The 24,691-nt window shown below is 39.7% G+C and overlaps 2 protein-coding genes across 7 annotated transcripts in view; one reads left to right on the plus strand and one right to left on the minus strand.

Annotated features, from left to right (window-relative positions):
* Positions 1-15,424, plus strand: part of SLC3A1 (solute carrier family 3 member 1) — a 34,434-nt gene extending 19,010 nt beyond the window's left edge. The window contains exons 5-10 of the mRNA XM_036262856.1: positions 3,245-3,364; positions 5,499-5,623; positions 6,805-7,000; positions 9,868-10,035; positions 11,439-11,555; positions 14,790-15,424. Coding sequence (XP_036118749.1) covers positions 3,245-3,364; positions 5,499-5,623; positions 6,805-7,000; positions 9,868-10,035; positions 11,439-11,555; positions 14,790-15,290 — 1,227 coding nt within the window. The 3' untranslated portion in view covers positions 15,291-15,424. The remainder of the gene's footprint in view (positions 1-3,244; positions 3,365-5,498; positions 5,624-6,804; positions 7,001-9,867; positions 10,036-11,438; positions 11,556-14,789) is intronic.
* Positions 15,425-15,893: 469 nt separating this feature from the next.
* The window catches only part of PREPL (prolyl endopeptidase like), a 40,847-nt gene continuing 32,049 nt past the window's right edge, over positions 15,894-24,691 (minus strand). For 5 of the 6 annotated variants that reach the window (XM_036262850.1, XM_036262849.1, XM_036262853.1 and 2 more), the window contains 7 exons: positions 24,231-24,428; positions 22,426-22,601; positions 20,540-20,756; positions 17,798-17,947; positions 17,307-17,430; positions 16,399-16,472; positions 15,894-16,055 (listed from right to left, as the gene is read on the minus strand). In XM_036262850.1, coding sequence (XP_036118743.1) covers positions 15,966-16,055; positions 16,399-16,472; positions 17,307-17,430; positions 17,798-17,947; positions 20,540-20,756; positions 22,426-22,601; positions 24,231-24,428 — 1,029 coding nt within the window. In that variant the 3' untranslated portion in view covers positions 15,894-15,965. Of the gene's footprint in view, positions 16,056-16,398; positions 16,473-17,306; positions 17,431-17,797; positions 17,948-20,539; positions 20,757-22,425; positions 22,602-24,230; positions 24,429-24,691 lie in introns of those variants that run through there. The other variant, XM_036262855.1, reaches the window with a different exon arrangement.

A 24,691-nucleotide genomic window follows, 5' to 3' on the forward strand; every position in this document is an offset into this window, starting at 1 on the left:
CCCTGGCCAGTTTGGCTCAGCGGTTAGAGCGTTGGCCTGCGGTCCGGAGAGACCCGGGTTCGGTTCCCGCGAAGGGCGCGTGCTTCGGTTGCAGTTTGTCCCCACCCTGGTTGGTCGTGCGGGTGGCAGCCACTCGATGTGTCCCTTCACGTCGATGTTTCTCTCTCTCTCTCCCTTCCTCTCTCTCTCTCCCACTCTACCTGTACAAAAAAATGGAAAAATATCCTCGGGTGAAGATTAAAAAAAAAAAAAGGAAGTCTTACAGATCATCACATGTAAAAGCAAAGCTTCTCTTCTCCAAACCTGGCTTTTTAGGTAAACGGGCCCAGTAACCTTGGTTATCTTAAAAGGAAAGATTAGCCTCAAGTTTTCATGAATTTGGATATCCATAATATTGAAATAATTCCTTTTTCACGCAGGGCAGCAAGTTGCTTAAGGAGAAAAGAATGAATAGGAGCCTGGTGAAAAACCAGGACTATGTGATGTGGGAGTTGAACAGGAATCGGGGACACGGTGTACTGTCCCCAGAGTCCTGTGGCGCCCACAGGGGTCATCCCGTCCTGGCGGAACCAGGCTCTGTGCCCATTTCCATACCCAGCACCCGGGGAGAGCTTAATTAGAGTAAAGAGAGGGTTAATAATTAAAATCTGGGGCTCTCTTTTCTCATTTGATGGAGGGTATAAATAGCATGAAGCAAATGTTTTTCAAGAGCAAAGTTTGGATTATCTGAGTGAAAACCTCAGCATTTATAAGCATCCAGCTTTTGCTGTTTTGCTTCATCAAACAATGATAACATCTCTTACTGGACTAAAGTGAAAACCCCTCCCAGGGCCATAAACCTCTGGTGGGGCACACAGTTCTCATTCTTTAATGCCGGATCAATAGTAAACGAGGCTGAAAACCCCTAGGTGAATAAGGACCCCATCAAGAAAACTAGTAGCTTTATTTCAGGAAATCAGTGCTCAAAAGCTTCATGTTGACAGCATCATGGTGTTTAATGTTTACAGCTGGATTACAGCTATTTGTGCCCCACCCCCACCCTGATCCCCTGCCATGGTTCCCTCTTGTAAAGAACAGCGCCACCTGGAGGTGGGTCCCAGTTGTGTGGGATCTGAAGCTTGTAAAAACTTGGGGGCTTCTTACAATAAAAAGACTGTAAAAGTAGGTACAGAAAAATGAGTATTTATTTAGAAGGAGAAAAGAAGGTGGGTGGGAAGGGGCTCATACACCTGAGAGGCCCCTCAAGCCACCTAGATCCTGTTCTACAAATCAGGTGCCTTAATACCTGTTGACTTCCCTAGCTCAGGCTCGAACCGTTTGCCCTCACTTCTTGTCATCCTCCAGTGCGGACTCCTGGCAAATCCTACTATTTTACCCTCTCGTATTTCCTTGTTCCTCTCCTTTAAAGCTTTATTCTGGCTTTGATTTAAATGTTTTTGCATTACAATTGGATTGTCTAGTTGGGGATTCTAAAAGTACCCTGGAGCCCTAGAGCTGCCTGCTGTATTTTTTCCTGGTGGTAGTCCCAGGGCTTAGCTAATGCCTGGCCCAGAGTTGGAGCTCAGATACTTACATTTGGTAAGAAGTAAAGCAGCTAGTGAGAACAAATTTGTGGGTTTTGTGCCCCAAAGAAAAATTCCACTGGGCAGTGCCCGCTTAAAGTTATTTGGGTCAACTGTGTCCACTCTAAGGATTGTCAGCAGAAGGGCCTGCTGAGATTTGAAAAAATTTTCAAGCTTTGCCATTCAAAAATGTCACATTGAAGGAATTGACCTCAGCAGTATGAACCCTTGCATTTGGCCAACAGAAACCTTTGAGACCCTTAAACTGCAGCACCCTGGAGATCCCATATTCACATGTAAATGCAAGAAACACTTCAAATCAGCAAGTGATTTTGGGGCTAGTCCTCGTTAGGATTTTAAGGCTCTGTTCCCCTCAACAGGTGAAAATTGGCTACTGGACTCCAGTACATTGAATTACAGGTGGTTCTGCTCTAATGTGATGCATTCCTGTAAAACCTTCCAGTGAGCAGGGGATGAGCAGAGAGCACGTGGGGAGACCCACAGTCCCTTCACAGAGGGTAGCTGTGGTCAGCGCTGGTGTAGGCCAGGCTGAGAGGAGATGCCTCAGGTGGGAGGGGAAGCTGGGACCAAGCCTCTGCTTTGCAAGGGCCTAATCCTCCCAACTGCCCCAATACAGGCCAGGTCAAGTCAGTCTCTGCTAGCCGCGACTGGTTCATGCTGTCCCACAAACAGTCCAGAACATTCTTCTCATCTCACCCCCTGATGAAATCCCACTGGCCAGGTTCAAACACTAGCTCTTCCTTCTTCGGTAGTACCCACGTTAAATTTGATCTTCTTGGAGCTCCAACAGCCCTGCGACCGAGAACTCTCCTCTTACGGGGTTGACCCGTGCTCTGCCTTGTACTGTTAGGTAACCCTCTCATGTGTCCCCAGTTATTCAGTAGATGCCTCCAAGCCAGGGAACACGCTGTGCTCCTTTGGTGTCCCAACAGTGTCACACTGTACTTGACTCAGTCCAGCTCACTGTACTTCTTCCTCTGATTCCAGGACTGGTTCACTGAGTACCAGGTAGTGTGTCCGTGGTGAGGGAGAAAGAAATGAAGCAGACTTCGCCCCAAGAACCTCCCAGTCTGGTGGAAGGGCCTTTCAGGACCGGGTGTTTCGCTGGTTATTCTCAGTTTGGAGTGACCTGTAAAGAATCAGCATGAGGGAGATATGTTCCCAGTTTCTCCTGAGTCCAATCTTTCATTTTGAATGAATTCTTTAAACTTTGGAAACATGGCCCTGGACGGTTTGGCTCAGTGGTTAAGAGCGTCAGCCTGTGGTCCAGAGAGACCCAGGTTTGGTTCCCACTAAGGACATGTACCTCCCCGGCCCCGATGTGTCCCTTTCACGTCGATGATTCTCTCTCTCTCTCCCTCCCACTCTATCTGAACAAAAAATGTCCTCGGGTGAGGATAAAAAATAAAATAAACTTTGGAAACATGTTTGTATCATCAACTATAAATGTAACATTCTGAATTCAAATATGAGGGAAGTATGGGAGTCCATAAATGCAGTTCCTGAGTTTATTATACTGAGACACTACTGTGCTGAATAGATAAAAATACAGTATGAGTGCTGCAGGTGTTTGGGCTGTGGAGATGTTTTATTAACAGACAAACTCCTTATTAAACATTATTGTAGTTGATGTAACCAAGTATTTTGCTTCTTCATTTTAGGAAATTATACAGTTCTGGCTTGCAAAGGGTGTTGATGGCTTTAGTTTCGAGGCTGTTAAGTTTCTTCTAGAAGCAAAGCATCTGAGAGACGAGGCCCAAGTGGATAAGACGCAGACCCCGGTAAAGTTTTGTTTTAGACATTTTTTCCCCTTTTCTGAAAATGTCATCACTTCTCTTTATTAGTCTGAGACACCAGTTGCCAGAGATGCATTCTGTCCTGTCTGTAGGAAGTGCTTTAAATCACCTTTTTAGCAAATACAGAGGGTTTCAAATGCATATGACCAGATGTTTCCTTCCACTGGTTCCCTCAAGAGCCAGGGGTCCCTTGAGGGTCCTCAGGTCATGGACAGTGTGGATACCATCCAGGGCCACTACTGCAGTTTTGTCTTCTCACTTGAGCTCAAATGAGGCCTAAATTCCCCCAGGAGCTTTTGTGGTCAGTAAAGAACTCACAGGGAAGGGAAGGGAACCAACACTTGCTGAGCATCTATTGTATGCCGTGTGCTGCTTATTTAGGATATTCCATTTCACTCTCTCAACATCTTGTGAGAGTGGTTACATGATCCTCGTTTAGCAACTCTTAGAGAAATTAACTTATCAGGGATGACAGGTAAAGAGTTACAACCAATTCTATCTGCTACAGAATCTGGACATGCCCTCCCCTCCCCCCGGTGGTTCTCAACCGCCCCTCATGTCACAGATGAGACACTAACCACATGGCACTGTTCCTCTGGTTGACCACCATTCTACAGTCACTCTGTTTTCTAGGCCAAGTAGACAGGAGTCCTAAAATGCATTCCAGAATAATGGATTTGTATATTTATACAATAAAATGTCAAAGTCAATGAATTACAGTGATACACAGCAATGTGGTGAATCTTAGCAATGAAATGTGTAGCAAAAAAAAAAAAAAAAAATCTAAAAATATTATATATAGCATGATGTCCTTTTTATAAAGTTAAGCAAGTACAATGAAATTCAGCCCTGGCCTCTTTGGCTCAGTGGTTAGAGTATGGGCTGGCAGACCAAAGCATCTCAGATTCACTTCCTGGTTAAGTGCACATACTTTGGTTTTGGGTTCGATCACCAGCCCTGGTTGGGGTTCTGTAGGGGGCAGCCAATTGATGTGTCTCTCTCACATCAATGTTTCTCTCCCACTCTGTCTGAAAAACTCAATGAAAAATATCCTCAGGTGAGGATTAACAACAACAAAAAATTCATATGGCTATAGAGTTTATTTTCAAGCTTTTAAGCTTTTGTCCTGAGTAAAAAATTTATAGATACTTATGACTTCATTAAAACAACCAATTAACTAAAGAGAAGTTGGCCATACATGGAACAATTATGAGAGCACATCATGAACCAAAAGTTATGATTAAGTCTTTTTTATTTTGCACATGATTTTCAATAAAAAGGGTGGGGGGTGATGAATTAACTAGTTGTCCCAAAGAGAAGCACTTATCCTTTGAGACTAAATCTCAAAATAACTTGGCTAAGTAAAGAGATGTCATAAGAAAGGCATTTCTTTCCAGCCTTGACAGACAGTCAGAACAAAGGGATTTGTGTGCTGTCCAAGGAAAACTTCAAGATTATGTGATTTCAGGAAAAGATCTAAGATTCCAAAAATTCACTTGAAGTTCACTTATTGAAAAAAATAAAATAAAAAGGATCCATTGAATGAATGGCAACTCAGGTTTGGATTGTCCAGCCTGCCCATTTCCATTCCAGGACTTACAACCTTGGCTTTGTGTTAGACATAATCTTTTCTTTGAAAGGCATAGAATGAGTATCAGGAAAAACTACTGAAACCCTGGGAGAGTATAACAGTGAAAATAAAGAAGTGGTAAAAAACAAACAAAACAAGTTTAAATTGCATGATAATAATTTGTGAGCAGATAAAGTATAGGTGTAATAATGAGCTCTAAAATCATTAAGATAATTTGTTTTGCTTGCCTTTAAGAGAGTCTGGAGCATTTAGGACAATAAATGTTTAGGAGGATGATTTTGATACATACATTTGTTACCAATGTTTAAATGTTCAGAATTTGTTTACTAGAATTATAGTTAATAATTTAAGCATCACAGGAAGTGTTAATAGTCATGGATGTTCTCCATCCACAAAACCTCTGGAGCATTGAAAGTGCTGGGACCTTCTTTGACCATGTATCTCGGCTTGAGCCCTCTGAAGAGACAGCCTACATTTGCATTATTTGACATGTGAAATGATGGTAACTGTGCTGTCCTGTTTTCAAAGGACACAGTCACACACTACTCAGAGCTGTACCATGACTTCACCACCACGCAGGTGGGAATGCACGACATTGTCCGGAGCTTTCGGCAGACAATGGACCAACATAGCAGGGAGCCTGGGAGATACAGGTAACTGTAGGACGCACTTCCATATGTCACAGGTTCAGCAGTTCATTCCTCACACCCAAGCATTCTCAGGAGGTTCAAGTTATAATTAAACAAACCTGCATAATTACAATGTATTATTAGGCCAAAGCCTGGTATATTCTTTAGGCCATGGCCTGGTATATTCTCTCATGTTGCTTAACATCACTGATTTTGTTTCCTCTTTTGTAAAATGTTAACTACAACACTTGTGAAATTAAAAGATAATATGTTATCTAAATGTTAGCCATCATTATTATCTGACCTGCTAGTGTCCTTGTGGAGTACGAATCCAAATGTTTCAACTAAACTGTTAGTAGATCACAATGGTTAGGAACTTGCTTTGGAATCAGATGGGTCTGTGATGGACTCCTGCATAATGGCTGAGCAAGCTTGGGCTGGTCAGTTAAACAGAAGTCTCACTTTTCTCATCAATTGAAAGGTGCTAGCCACACCCTTATAAGGCTGTTGTGAGATTACACGAGATAATGCTTGAGGCATTTAAAACAGTGCCTAGCACATAATAGACAAAATGAACTTAACCTTAACTATGTTTATATAATCAACCAATAGAATCAGTAGAAAGTTAAAGAAATTTCTCCTCTGTAAAGTAGGTCCTCTGGTTACAATCTCCATTTACAGATGAGGAAACGGACTCTGAGCATACAGGAAGGTAATGGTCACACATGTAGTAATGGCAGAGATGGGATGGGAACGGAAACACCTGGGCTTCAGGTATACTTACTCATTAAGGTAATGTCTCACACAACCTAAGTCAGCATTGATGCAGGTCATTTCAGGCGAATGTTTGTTTTTTAACCCCCTTGACCTTATATGTAGACATATACTGAAAATTCTACGTGGAGTGATGAAAATTGCTAGTCTTCCTGGAAGTGACTGAGTTTCTATTGGATTTAGAAAGAACAATATTGATTGAGATCTAAATGTTTAACTCTTAGACATGGCCTTAGTATTAGGCTCATCTTTGGGTTTATTACAATGAGAAATTGTTCAGGTGACCCAATATGTTATTTCTTGGTCATGTGGCTTTTTCTAGTGAGTCCCAGCCCACCATGGTTAGCAGTGTATTCACCCCCTACATCTTGTTAATCAGATATAAGCACTTTCCCAGGCCCTGAAGACACTGTACCATGCAACTCTTACAGGTTCATGGGCACTGAAGCCTATGGAGACAGCATTGATAGGACCATGATGTACTACGGGTTGCCTTTTATCCAAGAAGCAGACTTTCCCTTCAACAATTACTTCACTAGGCTAGAGAGTCCTTCTGGGAACAATGTGTTTGAGGTTATCACATCCTGGATGAAACATATACCGGAAGGAAAATGGCCTAATTGGATGGTAAGTCCTCATGCCCAGCTCAGCATGTCTGGTACTGGTGAGTTTATTAAATAGTCACCTCTAAAATGAAGGATGTATCTCTTAGTGACCTTCACCTTTCCCTTACTTGGTGATTGTTTAGTGAGCCAGGCCTGTCCCAGCTTCTACAGCTTCTTCTCATTTTTCATTCTCTTCCTTTAAATTCTCAGACTATAATCGCAGTTGAACTGTCTTCAAATTTGCTGATTTCTCTGCCAGTCCAAATCTGCCAAGCCACTCTACTGACTTTTCCATTTGTTATTGTACTTTTCAACTCAAATTTCTATTTGGTTCTTTTTCATCAGTTCTCTTTATTGATAGTGTCTATTTGATGAGGCATTGTTTATCATACTTTCTTTTACATTCTTTAGACATAGTTTAGCTCCTTGAACATATGTATCATAGTTAAGTCCTTGTCCAGTAAGTGCAACATTTGGGTTTTCTCAGCCACATTTTCTATTGAATGATTCCCCCAACCTCGTTATGTATGGACCTTAATTTCCTGTTTCTTTGCATTCTTATATTCATTTTATTGATGTTTTAAAAACTGGAGATATATATATATATATATATATATATATATATATATATAAAATGTAATCTGGAAATTACATTCTCCCCTCCCTAGAGTTTGTTGCTGTTTCTTTAGTGACTTTTTTGAATTAATCCTCCCAAACCTGTCATCTTTGTTGTGTGGCCATGTCTCTGCTTATCAGTCACCTAAGGATTGGACATTCTTTAAATGCCTTGAAACAGTAAGCCCAGGTCTTCTTGGGCATCGCAAAGCCTGTACTTTGGTGTAGCCTTCTAGATTCCAGGAGTATGTCAGAGCCCCTTATGGACATCTCATTCACCAGTCTTTAGGTTTCTTTGTCAGTCTCTGTTTAGCCCCAATTGGTACCACCACCCCTGGCAGGTATAATGCTAAACAACTGCTGCTGGTTGTTTTTGGCAAATGTCCTGGGGATGGGGCTATTTGCAGAATCAGCTCTGAATCAGATCAGAAAAAGGAAAAAAAAACAACCACCAAAATCCTAGCTGCTAGAGAGGTCAGTGACAGTTTTCTAGATATGATGCTTTCGGTGAATTCAAAATCTATTCTGCCACAGCTACTACAGTTACAAGTCTGTTGGTTTTCAAGGTGATCATAGATCTAAAGGGAGAGGCATAAAGTTAGGGCAAGTTAAAATGACACAAAGCGTGCCATTCTGAGATCCAGCTGTTTTTCCTTGAAAAATAGTCCTTGGATTGTTGCAAGGCTTTCGTTAATTTCTGGAGTTCTGAAAAGGTGGATTGTTAGTTTTATGTCAGCATTTCCTTTTATGGTAGAGATTTTTGGAGCTCCTTACCGCACCATTCTAAAAGTGGCCCTATATCACAAATTTTATAATGTAGTTTTCGTACTTGTTTTTTCATATACTGAAAGTCTCGGGTATCATAGGTGACAGGGACCTCTCAGTCCGTGGGAGGCCTGATCTCTGTCCACTGTTGTTAGCTACCTGTAGAAATAGTTCAGAAAAAAAACGTGCTCTAGGTCCAGAAGGCTTGAAAATCACAACAGGGTTTCCTGTCAGATGCTCTTAAGATAATGAAAAGAATAAATGAAGCCAAATTTGACCCATTTTTCTGTCCTTAAAAATAGAAAAATACTTTACAGTGGCCTATAAAATATCACTGTAAAGATAATTTTAGTACATCTAAAAAAAAGCAGTCTTCCTTTTCCTGAATTGTAACAACCAAGTTCCTGTTCTCAGACTCAGGTTCAAAGGCTGATTGTGCCTCACTCCCTGATGTGAATAAATGAGGCTGTTTCTCAGAGCCCGTTTCACGTGAGTTATGGAAAGAGTTGTTAGGTGATTTAAATTAATTCTTAAATAAGAACTAGAGCTGGTTTGGATCAGTGGTTAGAGCATAGGCCCACAGACCAGAGAGTCCTGGGTTCAGTTCCTGCCAAGGGCATGTACCTCAGTTGCAGTTTGTCCCCGGCCCCAGTTGGGGTCATGTGGGTGGCAACTAGTTGATGTGTTTCTCTCACATCAATGTTTCTCTCTCTTGGTTCCTCTGTCTCCCCCCCCCACTCTATCTGAAGATAAATGCAAAAATTTCCTGGGGAGAGGATTAAAAAAAAAAAAAAAAAAGAACTAAATGTTATACTATGTAATTGGAGCACAAAAATATCATATTTAAAAATAGGAAGCTTTAGCCCAGCCAGGGTGGCTCAGTAGTTGAGCACTGACCCATGTACCAAGAGGTCGCCGGTTCAATTCCTGGTCAGGGCACATGCCTGAGTTGTGGGCCAAATCCCCAGTGTGGGGCATGAAGGTGGCAGCCGATAGATGTTCTCTCTCATCAGTGTTTCTATCTCTCTCTCAATAAAGAAAAAAAATTTTTTTTTAAATAGGAAGGTTTAATGGGGAGAAGAGAGTCTGGGGGGGGGGGAGGAGAAACATCTGTAACAAAAATATATTAATATAAATTGAAAAAAAAAAGAAAAAAATCATCCTTCTCCCACCAGTTATATCCTTGTCCCCTTTATGGGAAATATTTTTGTTTCCTTTCTTGTCAATATTCCCTTATCCAAATGTGCAAAAATATTAACATGCACCTTCATAAATTTTATCCGATTTGCAATATCACTGTGAAGTAAATTATTTTGTTGATCATAATGGCCCAAACCATAAATTGGTCAGTTAAGGAGCAAGTAGCAGCGTTGGGATTGAAATTCAGGCCTGCTGACACCAAGGCATCCATGGTAACAACTCTGTTTTTCACCTGGTAAACTTTTTGTGAAATGGTTAGTCTGGAAAACTGTGTATAGAGTTGTGTTCTTAAAAATATGTGTCTTTCAGATCGGTGGACCGGACAATGCCCGGCTGACTTCTCGTTTGGGGAAAGAATATGTTAACATCATGAACATGCTTGTTTTCACACTTCCTGGAACTCCCATTACCTACTACGGGGAAGAAATAGGAATGGGAAATATTTTAGCCACAAATCTCAACGAAAGCTATAATGTTGTAAGTTAATACAATTTAACCATGTACCATACAATATACTCATTTTTGCCAAATCAGAGAATTTACTATTTCTATTTGATAGCTGAAAGTTATGATTACTTTGCTTTTTTCTCTTACTGTTAGTAAGAATTCTCAGCTTTCTTGGCTGGGGAGCTTGTTAAAAATGAGACGCACAGCCCTGGCCGGCTTGGCTCAGTGGTTAGATAGTCGGCCTGCGGTCCGGAGAGACCTGGGTTCGGTTCCCGCTAAGGGCACATACCTCGGTTGCAGTTTGTCCCCAGCCCTGGTTGGGTCGTGCGGGTGGCAACCACTTGAGGTGTCCCTTTCACGCTGATGTTTCTCTCTCTCTCTCTCTCTCCCTCCCACTCTGTCTGAACAAAATATGGAAAAATGTCCTCAGGTGAGGATAAAAAAAAAAAAAAATGAGACACACAATTGAATTTCTCTTGTAAAGCTCAGGAATCTGCATTTTATTTATCAATAAATCAATTTTAGAGAGGAAGAAACACCAATTTGTTCTTGTATGTACCCTGACCAGGGATTGAACCTGCAACCTTGGTGAATTGGGACAACGCTCTAACCAACTGAGCAACCCAGCCACGGCCAGGAATCTGTGTTTTAAAGATGTCTCCCAGCTGATTCTTAGGCACACTACAATTTGAGAACCGGTTTTGAGTTTGGAATATTACTCATTGTCCTGTACATGTCCAGGAACATTTATTTACAGTGCTTGTCTGTATTGCTAGATCTCGCTTGATCACAGCACAAAGATTCTTCCTGATACTTTAACAAAAGCAATGCATAGCCTCAGACTTGGGTGGTTTTTATTTTGCTTTTGTTTGAAGTAATGGATCTCATAATTGTGTTCTGGGTAGATAAATACTGTTTAACCTATAATTTGTATGATTGATTAGTTTTCAATTGTATGAGATCCAATTTCCCTAATATTTGGTCAAAGGAAACCTTTTCTATTTCAGCTCCTAAATCTGTGAGCTCCCAATTCACGTGCAATAACCAGGCTGGGTGAAGAGGGTAGAATTTAGGCTCACCAGTCCATGGCTGCATACGTGAATTCACCATCACTGTATCACAGTAGAAATGAGTTGGTAATGGCACATTTTGAAATCTTACGTTACTCATTATTAGGGAAAAGCAGTGAAGTCCAAGCATGTATCCATCCAAGTTCAGTTAATATAGTCTATTCAAACTCAAGATGCCATTAGCCATTAACTATTTCCCAATTTAAAGTGTGAAACTGGTTGTGCATTAAATAAGGCCTTTTCATTATGAATGCTAATGAATACGAGTATAGAAAATTAAATAATTATGAAGTAAATCATGGCCAAATTACCTTTCATTTAATAACCAGAGCACTGTTTTCTCTTTATGGTCTTTTGACATAGGATACCCTTCTCTCAAAGTCACCAATGCAGTGGGACAATAGCTCAAATGCTGGCTTTTCTGAAGGCAGTCACACCTGGCTACCCATCAGTACAGATTACTACACTGTGAATGTTGATGTAAGTATCAATTGCTGATTCCAGAAACAGGAAATGCGTTTCTGTGCTAATAACACACACTCACCCTGAGTCTAAAACCTTAACTGATACTCTTTAAACCAATCACAGACTTCTCTTACAGTTTTCAAGTCATGTTTCTGTGAAAACACAAACTGGTACAAAGTGTACCATTTGAACTATCGTACAGAATATACAACTTCACCGGGGAGACTAAGAGCTTTGAGATATTAAGGACGTTTTATGGAGGTCTGTCAGCAAGCCTGGTTATCCTTCCTCCGTTCCTCCCCTCAGAGGAAGGAGAAGGAGCTCAATCAGTCTAGGGTAATGTGGACTTGAGAACAAGCCTGTAAACCTGCAGAAACTGAAGACATGAATAATTCCTAACAGTAGCTGTTCTTGAAAAGCACACCCTTTGGTTTTCACCTACACTTTTCTGTTTTCATGGTGATCAAGTTTGCCAAAGAGATCAAGTATGCAAAGTAAACAAATTTCCTAAACACTGTGACTGTTAAATAAAAAACTCAGTTCCTGTGTCACATTAGCAACATTTCAAGTGCTCAGCACAGATATAGAAGAGATATAAAACATTAACATAAATTTTAAAATGGCCATTACAATTTTCTTTCTTTCTTTTTTTTTTGTGGTACGTGCCCCTAGCAGGAACCAAACCCGGGACTCTCTGGTCTGCAGGCTGACGCTCAACTGCTGAGCCAAACCGGCCAGGGCGGCCATTACAATTTTAAGGGTAACCATTAGAAGAATAGACATGACTGTATAATTTTCAAAGATCATTAGAAAGAAAAAAAAAAATTACTGCCCTGGCCGGTTTGGCTCAGCGGTTAGAGTGTCGGCCTGCGGTCCAGAGAGGCCTGGGTTCAGTTCCTGCTAAGGGCACGTATCTCGGTTGCAGTTTGTCCTCAGCCCTGATTGGTTGGCGGGTGGCAGCCATTCGATGTGTCCCTTTCACGTGAATGTTTATCTCTCTCCCGCCCACTCTATCTGAACAAAAAAAATGGAAAAATGTCCTCGGGTGAGAAAAAAAAATAAAATTACATAAAGATAACCAATTGATCCAATAAAAAGCAAGACAAAAAGTAGAACTATAAATCAAAGAGAAAATTAGGCTACAGTAATGTTTAAACATATGGTAACCACAAATATAAATGGGTTAAATTTACCTATTAAAAGATTAAAATTCTCAGATTAGATAAAATCTGACATAAGACATAGCTAAATAAAAGGACACAATTAAAATACAGACATCTAAGACAAATATTAACAAAAAACGCATAATACCTTTTGACCGAGTAATTTCATTCCTGGATATCTGTATCTAGGAATATTTGTTCATGATAGTCAAGGATCTCTATGGCATTGTTTTGAATAGCAGAAGACTCTGGAAATGATTCAAATGTATTAACAGACAACTAGCTGAATCAATTATGGTTAATCTGTACAATGGACTAACATGCAACTTTTAAAAGAATGGGGGAGGGTCTATGTACCATCTCTAACATGTACTAAAATAAAATAAAGTACAGCATGGTAACATGCCATTATTTGTGTTAGGAAGAAAAAGTTTGTCTATACTGTATATGTTTGCATAGGCACAGAATGGCTCATTTCATGATACAAAATGAAAGAATACATAAACGGCAACAGTGTCTATCTCTGAGAGAGGAACTAGGAAGCTAGGGGATGGTGTTGAAGAAAACCTTTTTATTTTATATATTTATGTACTCTTCTTGTGATTGAGTTTTATACTGTATACATGCATATCTTATTAAAAAAAGTAAAGGTACAAAAAGCAGGTGTGGAAATATTTAATAGCAGATAAAATAGAATTCGATATGAAAAGCATTGAGACAAAGGCAAATTTTTAAAAATTGATAAAAGAACATTCTACTACAAATCATGAATCTATGCATCTAACAATAACTTCAAAATATATAAAACAAGTACTCTGAGAAATGCAAAGAGAAACGGACAACTCCACAGTTACACAGAGACACTTCAACATACTTCTACAAAGTGGTAAATCAAGTAGACAAAAACAATAGTTAACACTTACTGGGCACTTCTTATGTGAGTGGCACTGAACTATGCTTTTTCATGCATTATCTAAGGCTATAGAAAATGTTAATAGTAACTTGACAGGTCATATACATAGACCATATACATGTATCATGAATACCTCTGTACGTGGCAAACAGAGAATGAATGTATTAAACATCCATCAGACATTCATTAAAGACTGCACAGTAGGCACCTGCCCCGAACAGCCACCACCACAACCACCGCAGTCTACACGGCTGGCAGGAGTACAATGGAATGGCTGTTATCACTGATTTGGCAACAGCTCTGATAAAGAATAATTTGGCATTAGGTATCAAGTGTCCATACTCTTTGACATGGTAATTGTCTTTTTGATATTCATATGCTATATAAATAATCCAAATATGGGGTACACTAAAAATGTAAGAAAATATTAGAAACTTGAATGTTGAAATGAAGGGGAATGGTTAAGTATATAGTATAACCATTCAATAGATTATTCTGCCATTAAAATCACATTTATAGAGTTATATAATAACAGAAGAGGCTTGAAATGTTAAAGGAAAAAAAAAAGAAATATATCAAATTATGTATGTAGTTTATATAGCTGTAAAATAAACTCAAATCTTCCTTAACATGTTATTTTTATGGTTTTTTAAAAAAATAGTAACTTTTACTTTAGGTAGCATTTTTCTTTGGATCCTTTTTTGCAACTTTCTGTTCACTAGCCACGCAAAACACACGTCTGCTGAGTTATGGCGACCTACCTATTATTCTACGAAAGGGAACAGTTCTCAGAGTCTGTGCCCGTCATGACTGCTTTTCTACCAGTTACAAAAGAGCTCAAAGGGACTTTATTTAGGCAAGTTAAGTATCCATTCACTTAGACATGGTCATTGCTTTGAGATTTCTAAAGTGGAGTCAAATTTGGTCTCTACATCAGCTCTGGCTGAGCTGTAGTACAAACTGCAACGACAAGGTGACACCCTGCATCGGCAATTTCTATCAGTAGTTAAATAAACTGTTCTTATTTGCTTATTAATACTTACAATTTGGTAATTATTTTAAGGGGCAAACTGAAGCCAAGTATTTTTGGTGAAATTTCTTGTTTGGTACTAAAAATATTTTTAAAAAATTAGAATCAAACATTTATATTAATATTTTTTTTTTAAAAAATAGGTCCAAAAGACTCAGCCCAGATCGGCATTAATGTTATATCAAGAATTAAGTTTGCTTCATGCCAACGAGCTGCTCCTCAACAGGGGATGGTTTTGCTATTTGAAGACTGACAGCCAGTTTGTCGTGTACACAAGAGAAATGGATGGCATAGACAGAATCTTTCTTGTGGTTCTGAACTTTGGAGAATCATCACTGCTAAATCTAAAACAAATGATTTCAAGTATTCCCACAAAAGTAAGGATAAGATTAAGTACCAATTCCACCAACAAAGGAAGTGAAGTGGATACGCAAGCCATCGCCCTGGGCAAGGGAGAAGGTCTCATCCTTGAATACAACACGAAGACTCTCCTCCATCACCAAACAGATTTCAGAGACAGGTGTTTTGTTTCCAATCGGGCATGCTACTCCAGTGTGTTAAACATACTGTACAGCTGTGCTAGACACCTTGATGAAAGAGACGAAGACACTGGCATTCTGTTCTGTTCTAAGCATCTGCAGTAACTTTTGTACAGCGTGCTGCTGGGTAAACTTTATGAACAGTCAATAGTCATTAATTCTTTGATATTTCTGTAGCTTGAATGTAACTGCTTTAGGAAAGGTTCTCAAATGTTTTTAAAGAATAAAATGTTTAAAAGAAAATTATCACATGCAGGAACTTGTAACTTTACTGACAGCATCAATAGATACAATCAGAACACCTTAGGACTCCAGATTACTAGAAGGATGTAATGCATTTTAATGTAAAGAATGTTCTTATTCCATAAAACACAGGCATAAACTAGAGGATGACTTACCACTAAAATGTCTAAAAATGTTCACTAGCAAAGAGGCAGGACCTTGATTTGTAAACTGTTCAAAGAAAATTTTAGTAAAATAGACAAAAACAAAGCTGTACTGATGGGGAGGGGATAGTTCTGCTGTCACCAATCCTTCCTTCACTCCCTGTTCCACGTCCTCCTAAGGAGCATGGTTAGAAAACTCCTTTCCTAGGTTAAGGGGCACATACATCAAGAAGAGAACAGTGTAAGTGAGATGTACACTAAATGAAATTTGGATGGAGAAGCAAATTTTATAAACTATTCACTAACTTAAAAAAATCTCACCTTTGCCAACCCATTGGCAAATAAAACTAGAAAGTATTTCAATGTGTTTCCAATTCCCATTGAATATAGCATTTCAGAATTTCAGATACTTCTTCAGATTCTCGAAAACACTTGTGCTGTCAAGTCCAAGTTCCTCATACAGGAATTTAATCTGGGCTGTAATCTAAAAGAGACACATTTAAAAAATTGATAGAAGGGCTTTGTAGTAGTAAATCCAGTGTTCAAGTCTCTGTCTATCCATCTTCTCTCACCCAATCCCGAAGTCAGCAATTTATGGCAGGGATAATTTTATTTGGGACAGAGGCAGAGGCTCCCAACAATTAAGATTCGACTGCTTTAACAGAGCTCACAAGTGTTCTGTTTAACACTGGCTCAGTGTTCTTCCTTACGCTCCTGCGTCTCAGTCACAGACCTGACCATCGTGAGCCCCGCCACAACCACTGAAATGTGGGATACAGCACGTCTCTACCTGGGATCTGTCAACTGAGAGGGGCCGCACAACATACCTTTTTGTGAGAATCCTCAATCACATGATTGCCTCCAGGCTGAATGTCTAAAATAATATTGGGGGCCTGATAGCCTGAAAGAGTTAACGTATGAAACAATTAGAAAGTTTCTGACCAACTGAGGCCCCTTTCTCCTCTCTAAGTAACCTATTAAAATACTAGTAAAGGAAAAACACATACAACATCACTACCAACAAAGAAATGGGGCGGGCGGGGGGGCGGCAAACAGAAGACACGTTCCTGAAACTGAAAGCAGGAGGAGGACCAGTGGCGAGGAAGCTGAGAGACTGCAGGTCACACGGGGAAGGCAGCGGCCCGAGGAGGCAGCCAACTCGCCCTGTGGAGTCTGCGTCTGGAGACTCGGAAACACCAACTACAGCAGGGGTGAGAGTGAGACCCAGAGCAGGACTCAGCGCAGCCCCCTGAACGCTTGAATGTGGGCCCCTCCCACCGAGTCCTGAAGGTCTCGGCAAGGAAAAAAGGTAAGAGCTCTGTTCAATAAAATACAAAGATCTAGAGAAAATTAAAGCTGCTAGTTTGGGAACTGAAGCTCCAGAGCAGAAACTTTAGAATCTGTTTTGTTTTTTGAGGTTCCCAAAAATAATGGCTCCATTAATATTAAATGAATGAATGGCTGTATGATGGTATATCTTCAATTTATTTTTGATATTTAAATTTACTTTTTTGTGTGCCTTGCCTACCTTATTTTCATATTGTGCTTTGAAAAAAGGTGAGGAGGTTATAGTTACAATGTATGCTTCAATTAGTAGCCAACATAGGAAAAACAATTATTTGTCCAAAATCATGGGGCGATGATTTGGTTTGTACATAAAATGTATTACTCTGAGCGGTATGCTAAAGGCAACAGTCCATTTAGCTATGTGCCCTGCTTCTAGGTGGACGCCTACCTTCACCACTGTCCTTAGCATGCTCCGCAGTGGCTTCCTTGAGTTTCTCAGTGTAGTTTACAATTCCTTCCAGAGGTACACGTTCATCGTTTTCATAAGCTGTGATGTGCATTGAAGGATAATGCTGCAAGATCAATACACAAAGAATGTATATTATTGTTTATGGCCCCTTTCCACCTTATAGACTATGGAATATAATTACCTCCAAGTTTTACCCCTAAGTGCTAGATTTATTTTTCTTATTTGATATTCTTGAGAGATCTACAGTATTACAGTACTAAACTGCTTGTTATCTTTTCTTAACTAGAGAGACCATGACCCTTTTGACACAAACATGGAGTATGAGCAGAGGCGGTGCTGAGAGGTGTCTGGGTATTGTAAGTAGAAATAATCTAAAGGTCTACTGAACTCTGGCCTCAGCTCAGGTAAGGATCCTTTTGATTCTCTTCTTTGTCACTTCGGATAGTAATATCGTAACCGTCTTTCACTACCTGAGGTTTAATATTTTGATAGGGGCAATAACGTTTTATGTAGTTCTTGTGTTTTTCGTCAGACGAAGGATTCCCCCATTCTTCTAATTCTTCTAATGTCAGAGGAAGTGTAGTATCCATCATGGTGTTGAGAACATCCAAGAAAGGTGCCTAAAAAAAAGCCAAAGAGACTTCAACTTCGACGAATAAGTTGGTAAATGAGTTTCAGGAAAATACACTTTATGAACAGACATGCTGACACGAGAGAACAAGCTCAGGAAGCCACAGATTCCAGGGGCCACACGGATTCCTCAGTCCTTACCCAGTGCCTCTGATTTACATTCAGACCCCTTAAGTGACATTTATATATATATATAATGAAAGGGTTTATCTTCTGATTTCACAATTCTTGCTAATATATATACATTTTTATGTAAAAGTAATAAATACTACCACCTCATATCCATTAGGATAGCTAGCTATTAAAGACAGAAATTCTGACACATGCCACAACATTAACGGACCTTGAGAACATTATCTAAGTGAAATTAACTAGTTACAAAAAGACAGAGTTGTATGACTCCATTTACAGGAGAAACCTTAGTCAAATTCACAGAGACAGAAAGAAAAATGGGGTTCCCAGGGGCAGGGTAGAGGGAACTGGAGAGTTGTTACAGAATGTGTACAGAATTTCAGTTCTGCATGATGAAAAGTTCTGGAAATTGGTTGCACAATAGTGTGAATGTACTTAACACTACTGAATTGTACACTAAAAACTGATGGAGAGGTTGATTTTATTATTTTACCAAAATTAAAAATAAAAACACAGCAACACATGAATACTCTTCCTCACTAGTTGACATTTTACATAAAAAATAAAAGATAAATGCTAAATGAAGAAAACCTGGAAAATATCCAAGTTGAAAGAAGAGAAAATCACTCATTGTCTTATAACTAGTGTTAAAACATTTCATAAAATGGCAGCTGCTTTTTTTCACTTGGCCTTATGGTCTTGTTAGCATGCTTTTCAGCTTTCTCTCGTACTAACATTAATCATGTGTAGCGGGAACATACAATTCTTTTTGGCTGCCTAGCATCTGAACTCCTTTTCTGCATTTAGAGTATCCCAACAGCCTGCCTCTCACTGGAGAGGTACTAAATGCCAGAGAGTTCCTTTCCCAGCTTCCCCTGCAGCACAGGAGCAGACATATGACTTGGGTCTACCAATCAGACACAGCGTGCTCCAAACTGATGGGAAGCTAGTGACTCAAAGAAGTAGGAACCATAGAGAATTTATTCTGGGAAAACTGCCATGGCTATATCAAGTTTCTAGAAGCAACACTGGCAGTATGAGGTGACTTGTGCCCAGCAGTGGTGGCAGTGAAAGGTTCATAGGACAGCTTAATGGTATGTTTTTGGACATGTTTCTGGATGTGCAGCCTCTAAGACGGGTTCTATACCTACCCTCACCCAATATGCTTTAATAAATCCCTTTTCTGCTTAAATTAGTCAGGAGTTGGTTCTGGTGCTTCTAATTAAGAACTCTGACTCATACAGATACTCTATTGTTGGATATATAAGTAGATTTCAATTCTTCACTATTATAAGCAATGTAGAATAAATATTCTTTTTTTTTTTTTAATTTTATTTTTTTATCCTCACCCAAGGACATTTTTCCATTTTTTGTTCAGATAGAGAGAAGGGGGGAGAGAGAGAGAGAGAAACATCGACGTGAAAGGGACACATCGAGTGGTTGCCACCCGCACGACCCAACCAGGGCCAGGGACAAACTGCAACCGAGGTACGTGCCCTTAGCGGACACCGAACCCGGGTCTCTCTGGACCGCAGGCCGACACTAACTGCTGAGCCAAACTGGCCAGGGCTAGAGTAAATATTCTTACACATACATTTCTGATTTCCTTCCTAATTTTAAAAGTCAAAGCTTAGTTGCATTTTCTTTATACTGTAAATAATTCTGCCATTATTATCTTTGTAGATAGGTTTTTTCCCCCCTATTTAGTATAGTTAGTATTTCTATTTAAAAAGTAGATGTACAGTTCAGGATTACTTAACACTTACTTACTTAATACAAACCCATAGTGTATAACCCACACCCTCAAAACAGACACACACACACACAAACAAAATCTAAAAATAATTTGGTTTGCTCATCCCAGTCATTTTATTTTCTAGAGCGTCTAACCAAAAAGCAGGAGAATGACAGAGGTGAAATGAACTGCTATAACTTCATAATTTTGGGGACCAGGAGACTATCAAGTATTTTCAGAACAAGATAGTTCAATGGAGGTATGGAAAAACTATCCCTGAGGATAATTAAAAATGGAGTATCTAAAACTAGAGAGCCCCTCAGTCCAGGATTAAAATGTTGATGGGCAAGAGTCCAAAATTCTGTGCACTGCAGTCGCAGTGTGCTCTGCCTCACTTCCTGGAACTGCTGAGTCACGTATGCTTTGTCTCTTCCATCAGCTCTCAATGTTCTTACAAATCAAAATGATCAACAGGGATAGCAACTAATATTCTTAAACATTAATAAAGAACACTGTCAGGGAAGAGTAAGTAAAGAGTAAATAGTTGGATTAAAATAACTTTAGAATTTCGCCCAGAGCTACAATTCTGTGTTTAAAATTTAAAAGCTTTGTTATACTCATATGCTATGGTAAAACAGAAATTTTTTTCGTAGGGCAGCCTAGGGCTTCATGCGTCCCCATTCTGTAAACAGTTCGAGACAGAGAGTGTACTCACCTCCAAAGTCACAGCTCGCAGGAGTTCTGGGTTAGAATTACACAATGCTCCCACAAGCACCCCTCCAGCACTGAAAGCAGTCAGGGTTGTTAGACTGGGCTGAGAAAAGCCTTGGCCATGAAGTGTCTTAATGCAAGCCTCTAAGTCAGCAAGGCCATTGAGTTTTTTAGTTAGACGGCCATCAGCGTGCCACTGGAGGCCTAATTCACCACCACCCCTGAAATTAAAGGGCAAAAAGATTTTAGTGGGGAAAAAATAATAATATAGGTCAGAGGTCAGTAAACTATTGCCTGTGGGCCCAATATACCCGCAGGCCTGTTTTTGTATGGCCCTTGAGCTAATAATGATTTTCACATTGAGAAAGAAAACCAACCAGGAATATGCAGCAGAGACCACATGTGGGCTGCAAAGCCTGAAATGTTTACTATTTAGTTCTTAAGACAAAAAGTTTGCTATCCTGATAATAATAGACAATCAAAAATTGATTCAACAGACATGTTTTGAGTGCCTGCTTACTATTTGCTAGGCAGTGTGCTAAATGCAGGCCTTAAAATTAAAAATAAGCAAAAATCCTCTGCCTAGAGAAGATCATAATTTTGTGGGGAAAGAAAACAGTTACCAAGCAACGTGGTTGCTACTATCACACAAGTGTATTTAAGGTGTCACAGTAGCAGAGGAAAGACCATCCACTTGTCAGATTAGCGGCATATCGTGAGTCAGGAACACGAATGCTTACGACAGAGATAATACTTAAGCTGAGTCTTGAAGGAAGAATATGAGTTCCCAGAAGGCAAAGTAAGGGAAGGCATCAAGACACAGCATGTGCAGGGGCACAGAGGGAACAGGGCTTGTCACCTAAAGGACACAGCAAGGCTGGCTGTGCAGGACGGGGATGGTGGGATGACAGATGCCATAACAGATAAGATCATTAGGATGTTAAATACTATACTGAGAAGTTTGGATTTTATCATGAAGATAGGGAGGTGGTGAAGGATTTTAAGCAGAAACAAAAGTAATATTTGTGTCTTGAAAACAGTTAAGATAGCCCTGGCCAGTTTGGCTCAGCTGTTGGAGCGTCGGCCTATGGTACAAAGAGACCCTGGCTTTGGTTCCCGCTAAGGGCACGTACCTCGGTTGCACTTTGTCCTCGGCCCTGGTTGGGTAGTGCGGGTGACAGCCACTCGATGTGTCCCTTTCACATCGATGTTTCTCTCTCTCTCCCACTCTATCTGAACAAAAAATGGAAAAATAAAAATATCCTCGGGTGAGGATTAAAAAAAACAGTTAAAATAAAATAGAAGTTAGAGTGGAAAAAGGAGTTTGCTATTTTAGAAAAACTTAAACTCAGGAGAATTAAATGGAAATAATAATGCTACTAAATAAGTAAAGAGATTGGTGGTAGTCTAAAACTCTGGTACAAAATCCTAAAAAAATGTATTCTTCTCCTTTTTGGATCAACCAGTGTTATCAAATCAAGTTCCACCAGTATAAGTTTAGGAACACATAAATTTTTTTTTTTTTTATCCTCACCCGAGGACATTTTTTTTTCCATTTTTTGTTCAGGTAGAGTGGGAGGGAGAGAGAGGAACAGAGAGAGAGAGAGAAACATCGATGTGAAAGAAACACATCGAGTGGCTGCCACCCGCACAACCGACCAGGGCCGGGGACAAACTGCAACTGAGGTACGCGCCCTTAGCGGGAACCGAACCCGGGTCTCTCAGGACCGCAGTCCGACGCTCTAACCGCTGAGCCAAACTGGCCAGGGTGGAACACATAAATTAAACAATACAAATAGAAAAACAAACTTTTGCTCCTGATACACTGTTATTGTGACACCTGTCACAGTGCTCTAGCACTCATATGCCAGGCTAAAAGTGCCAACTCACCGAACATGGCAATATGCTAATATCCATCCATCATCCACCAACACCCTTCTTTCAGGCCTGAAATTCATTTTCAAATCCATGCCATAAGCTCCATATACATGCACCAGGAGAGGTTTCTTCTGCAAGTCCTCAGAATCCGTTTTGTGGAAAACAGTCATTGGCACTAATTTTCCATCCTGGAAATGAAGATGTGAATAGTATTTTAAAACTATTTTATCCTGTTTTATGTCCTGCATATTGACACTGAGCAGAAACTTCATTTAATTAAGACAAAGAGTTATGGTCTCTAAAATCCATCACAACACTTACTTTCAGCTACATGGCTGACTTATAATATTAACTAGAAAAGAGCAGCAAGACTATGATTTGAATACATTTTATTAAAAGCTGCTTTTCGTGACAGTGAAGTGATTCTAAAGAATTCTTCACTACCCAGTACTACTGTAACTTTTCTTTCAGGACAAGCCCAAGTACCTGTGAAGGTTAGACATACCAGCACAGCATTCTTCCTATACCCAGGGCTATATACCGGCACTTCTCATCTTTAGATATTTACAAATGGGTGAACTAAAGAAGATTTAACAGCCCAATTTTCTCTCCTCTACAGATAGAATTCTCAAACATTAGTACCTGAAATCTCATACTGACCTTACTGATACCAATGCACATCCTCTTCAAAGGCCTATTGAACTTTACCTTTAAAATTTTTAAAAGTAAGTTTTATAAATTTTAACACCTATGTTACTTTTAGGGCAAGTAAATATTCCCCAATGTAGTTCACATTCATCAATCCCAATTAATTGAAACGTGGCACTCTCTGGACAGATAAAATTAAGATAATCTGAACTACTTCTGATACTCCTTTCACAGGAAAGAGGTGGGAAAGTTGGTTCTCACCCTGCTTACAGAAACTAATGAAATAACACTAGTTTACACAAGGAAAAGAATATAACCAAGCCATTCTCCCCATTTTCATTCTCATTTGAAAAGTTCACTTTGGGACACCAGAGTGTTATCCAACAAGGTGGACTCTTCCTCTCATTATTCTAGATGCAACTTGTTACGACAGTGTAACTGAATTTTCACTCCTCAGTATGATTCCTTCTTACAAATCGATGTCGATTCCTTTCTATAAAATAACCTTAGTCTTTTCATCTCCTTGCCTCCTCCCCAACTTCCATTGGACAAGCTGGCTGCAAACTTACGAAAAGGAAGAGGTCAGGACAGTAGCAAGTCCTGCAATGGGCTGGGTCCCAGAGTTCACCAGCAGTGCACAAATGCCTGTGAAGTTACAGCAGCCCATTCGGCAGGCGCTTCCCTTCTTAGAGTCGCTTGGCTCTCCAATAACTTAGCGCCCATTTGGGGTATAATTACAATATTTTGACAGGCTAGTATAAATCCCATGTTTGTAAATAAAACAAAGCCCAAACATACATATTTTGTTGACCAAAATACAGTGAATGGTTAACAATAGTGAAGGTGATACACGAAATGGTTAACAATGATTTTTTTCCTAAGAGGTACAGGAAATGGACTGAAAAGTAGTCATTTAAACTTCATACATTTTATTTTTGCATTTGTTGAAACAAAGAGCTTCATGTGCTAGTTATAAATTTTCTAATCCACATTAAAATAAATACATGAGTCTTAAAATGAAAGAAAAATCCACATACCCCCTATAATCATTTGGGTCTTACTGGTCTGCGATCCACTTTATGAAACTGTAAACCCAGCAATTGCACAATACTTGACAAATGTAGGCTTGCAGTAAATAGGGGCTGACAGTGGAGACTACAAAGACTCACCTTGCTTTTGGCTTCTAGACGTAAAACACGACTAGTCTTTGTGATTGGGTCTTCATGCCCAGTCTCCTCAAACAGTTTGCCTTCTGCAAACTTATATGTGTAATATTTTGGGGGACGTATTGGAGAACAAAGCTGAAAGGGACAGTTCTCTGGGTCTGAATTTGTATCCATTATGAATCCACAGGCCCATGGAGGGAGCTAAAGAAATAAAAGTTAGTTTTACTCTTTATCTAGACACTAAGTATCATTAATTAAATTTCTAGGTCTGCTCTAAACAAGACAATGTGAACATCTAGTTTACTTCTCTTCACTATCACATAATGCTTCACTTAAAGATTACTTTAGCACGACAGAATACATTTCAAGTAAAAAACAAATACAACTCTATACTAATGACCAACAAAATAAGGAAAAATGATAGGAAAATGGTTTTTCATGATTCCGAATTACATGAAATCTCT

This window comes from Molossus molossus, unplaced genomic scaffold, assembly GCF_014108415.1.
Source record: "Molossus molossus isolate mMolMol1 unplaced genomic scaffold, mMolMol1.p scaffold_m16_p_15, whole genome shotgun sequence".
Taxonomy (NCBI): domain Eukaryota; kingdom Metazoa; phylum Chordata; class Mammalia; order Chiroptera; family Molossidae; genus Molossus; species Molossus molossus.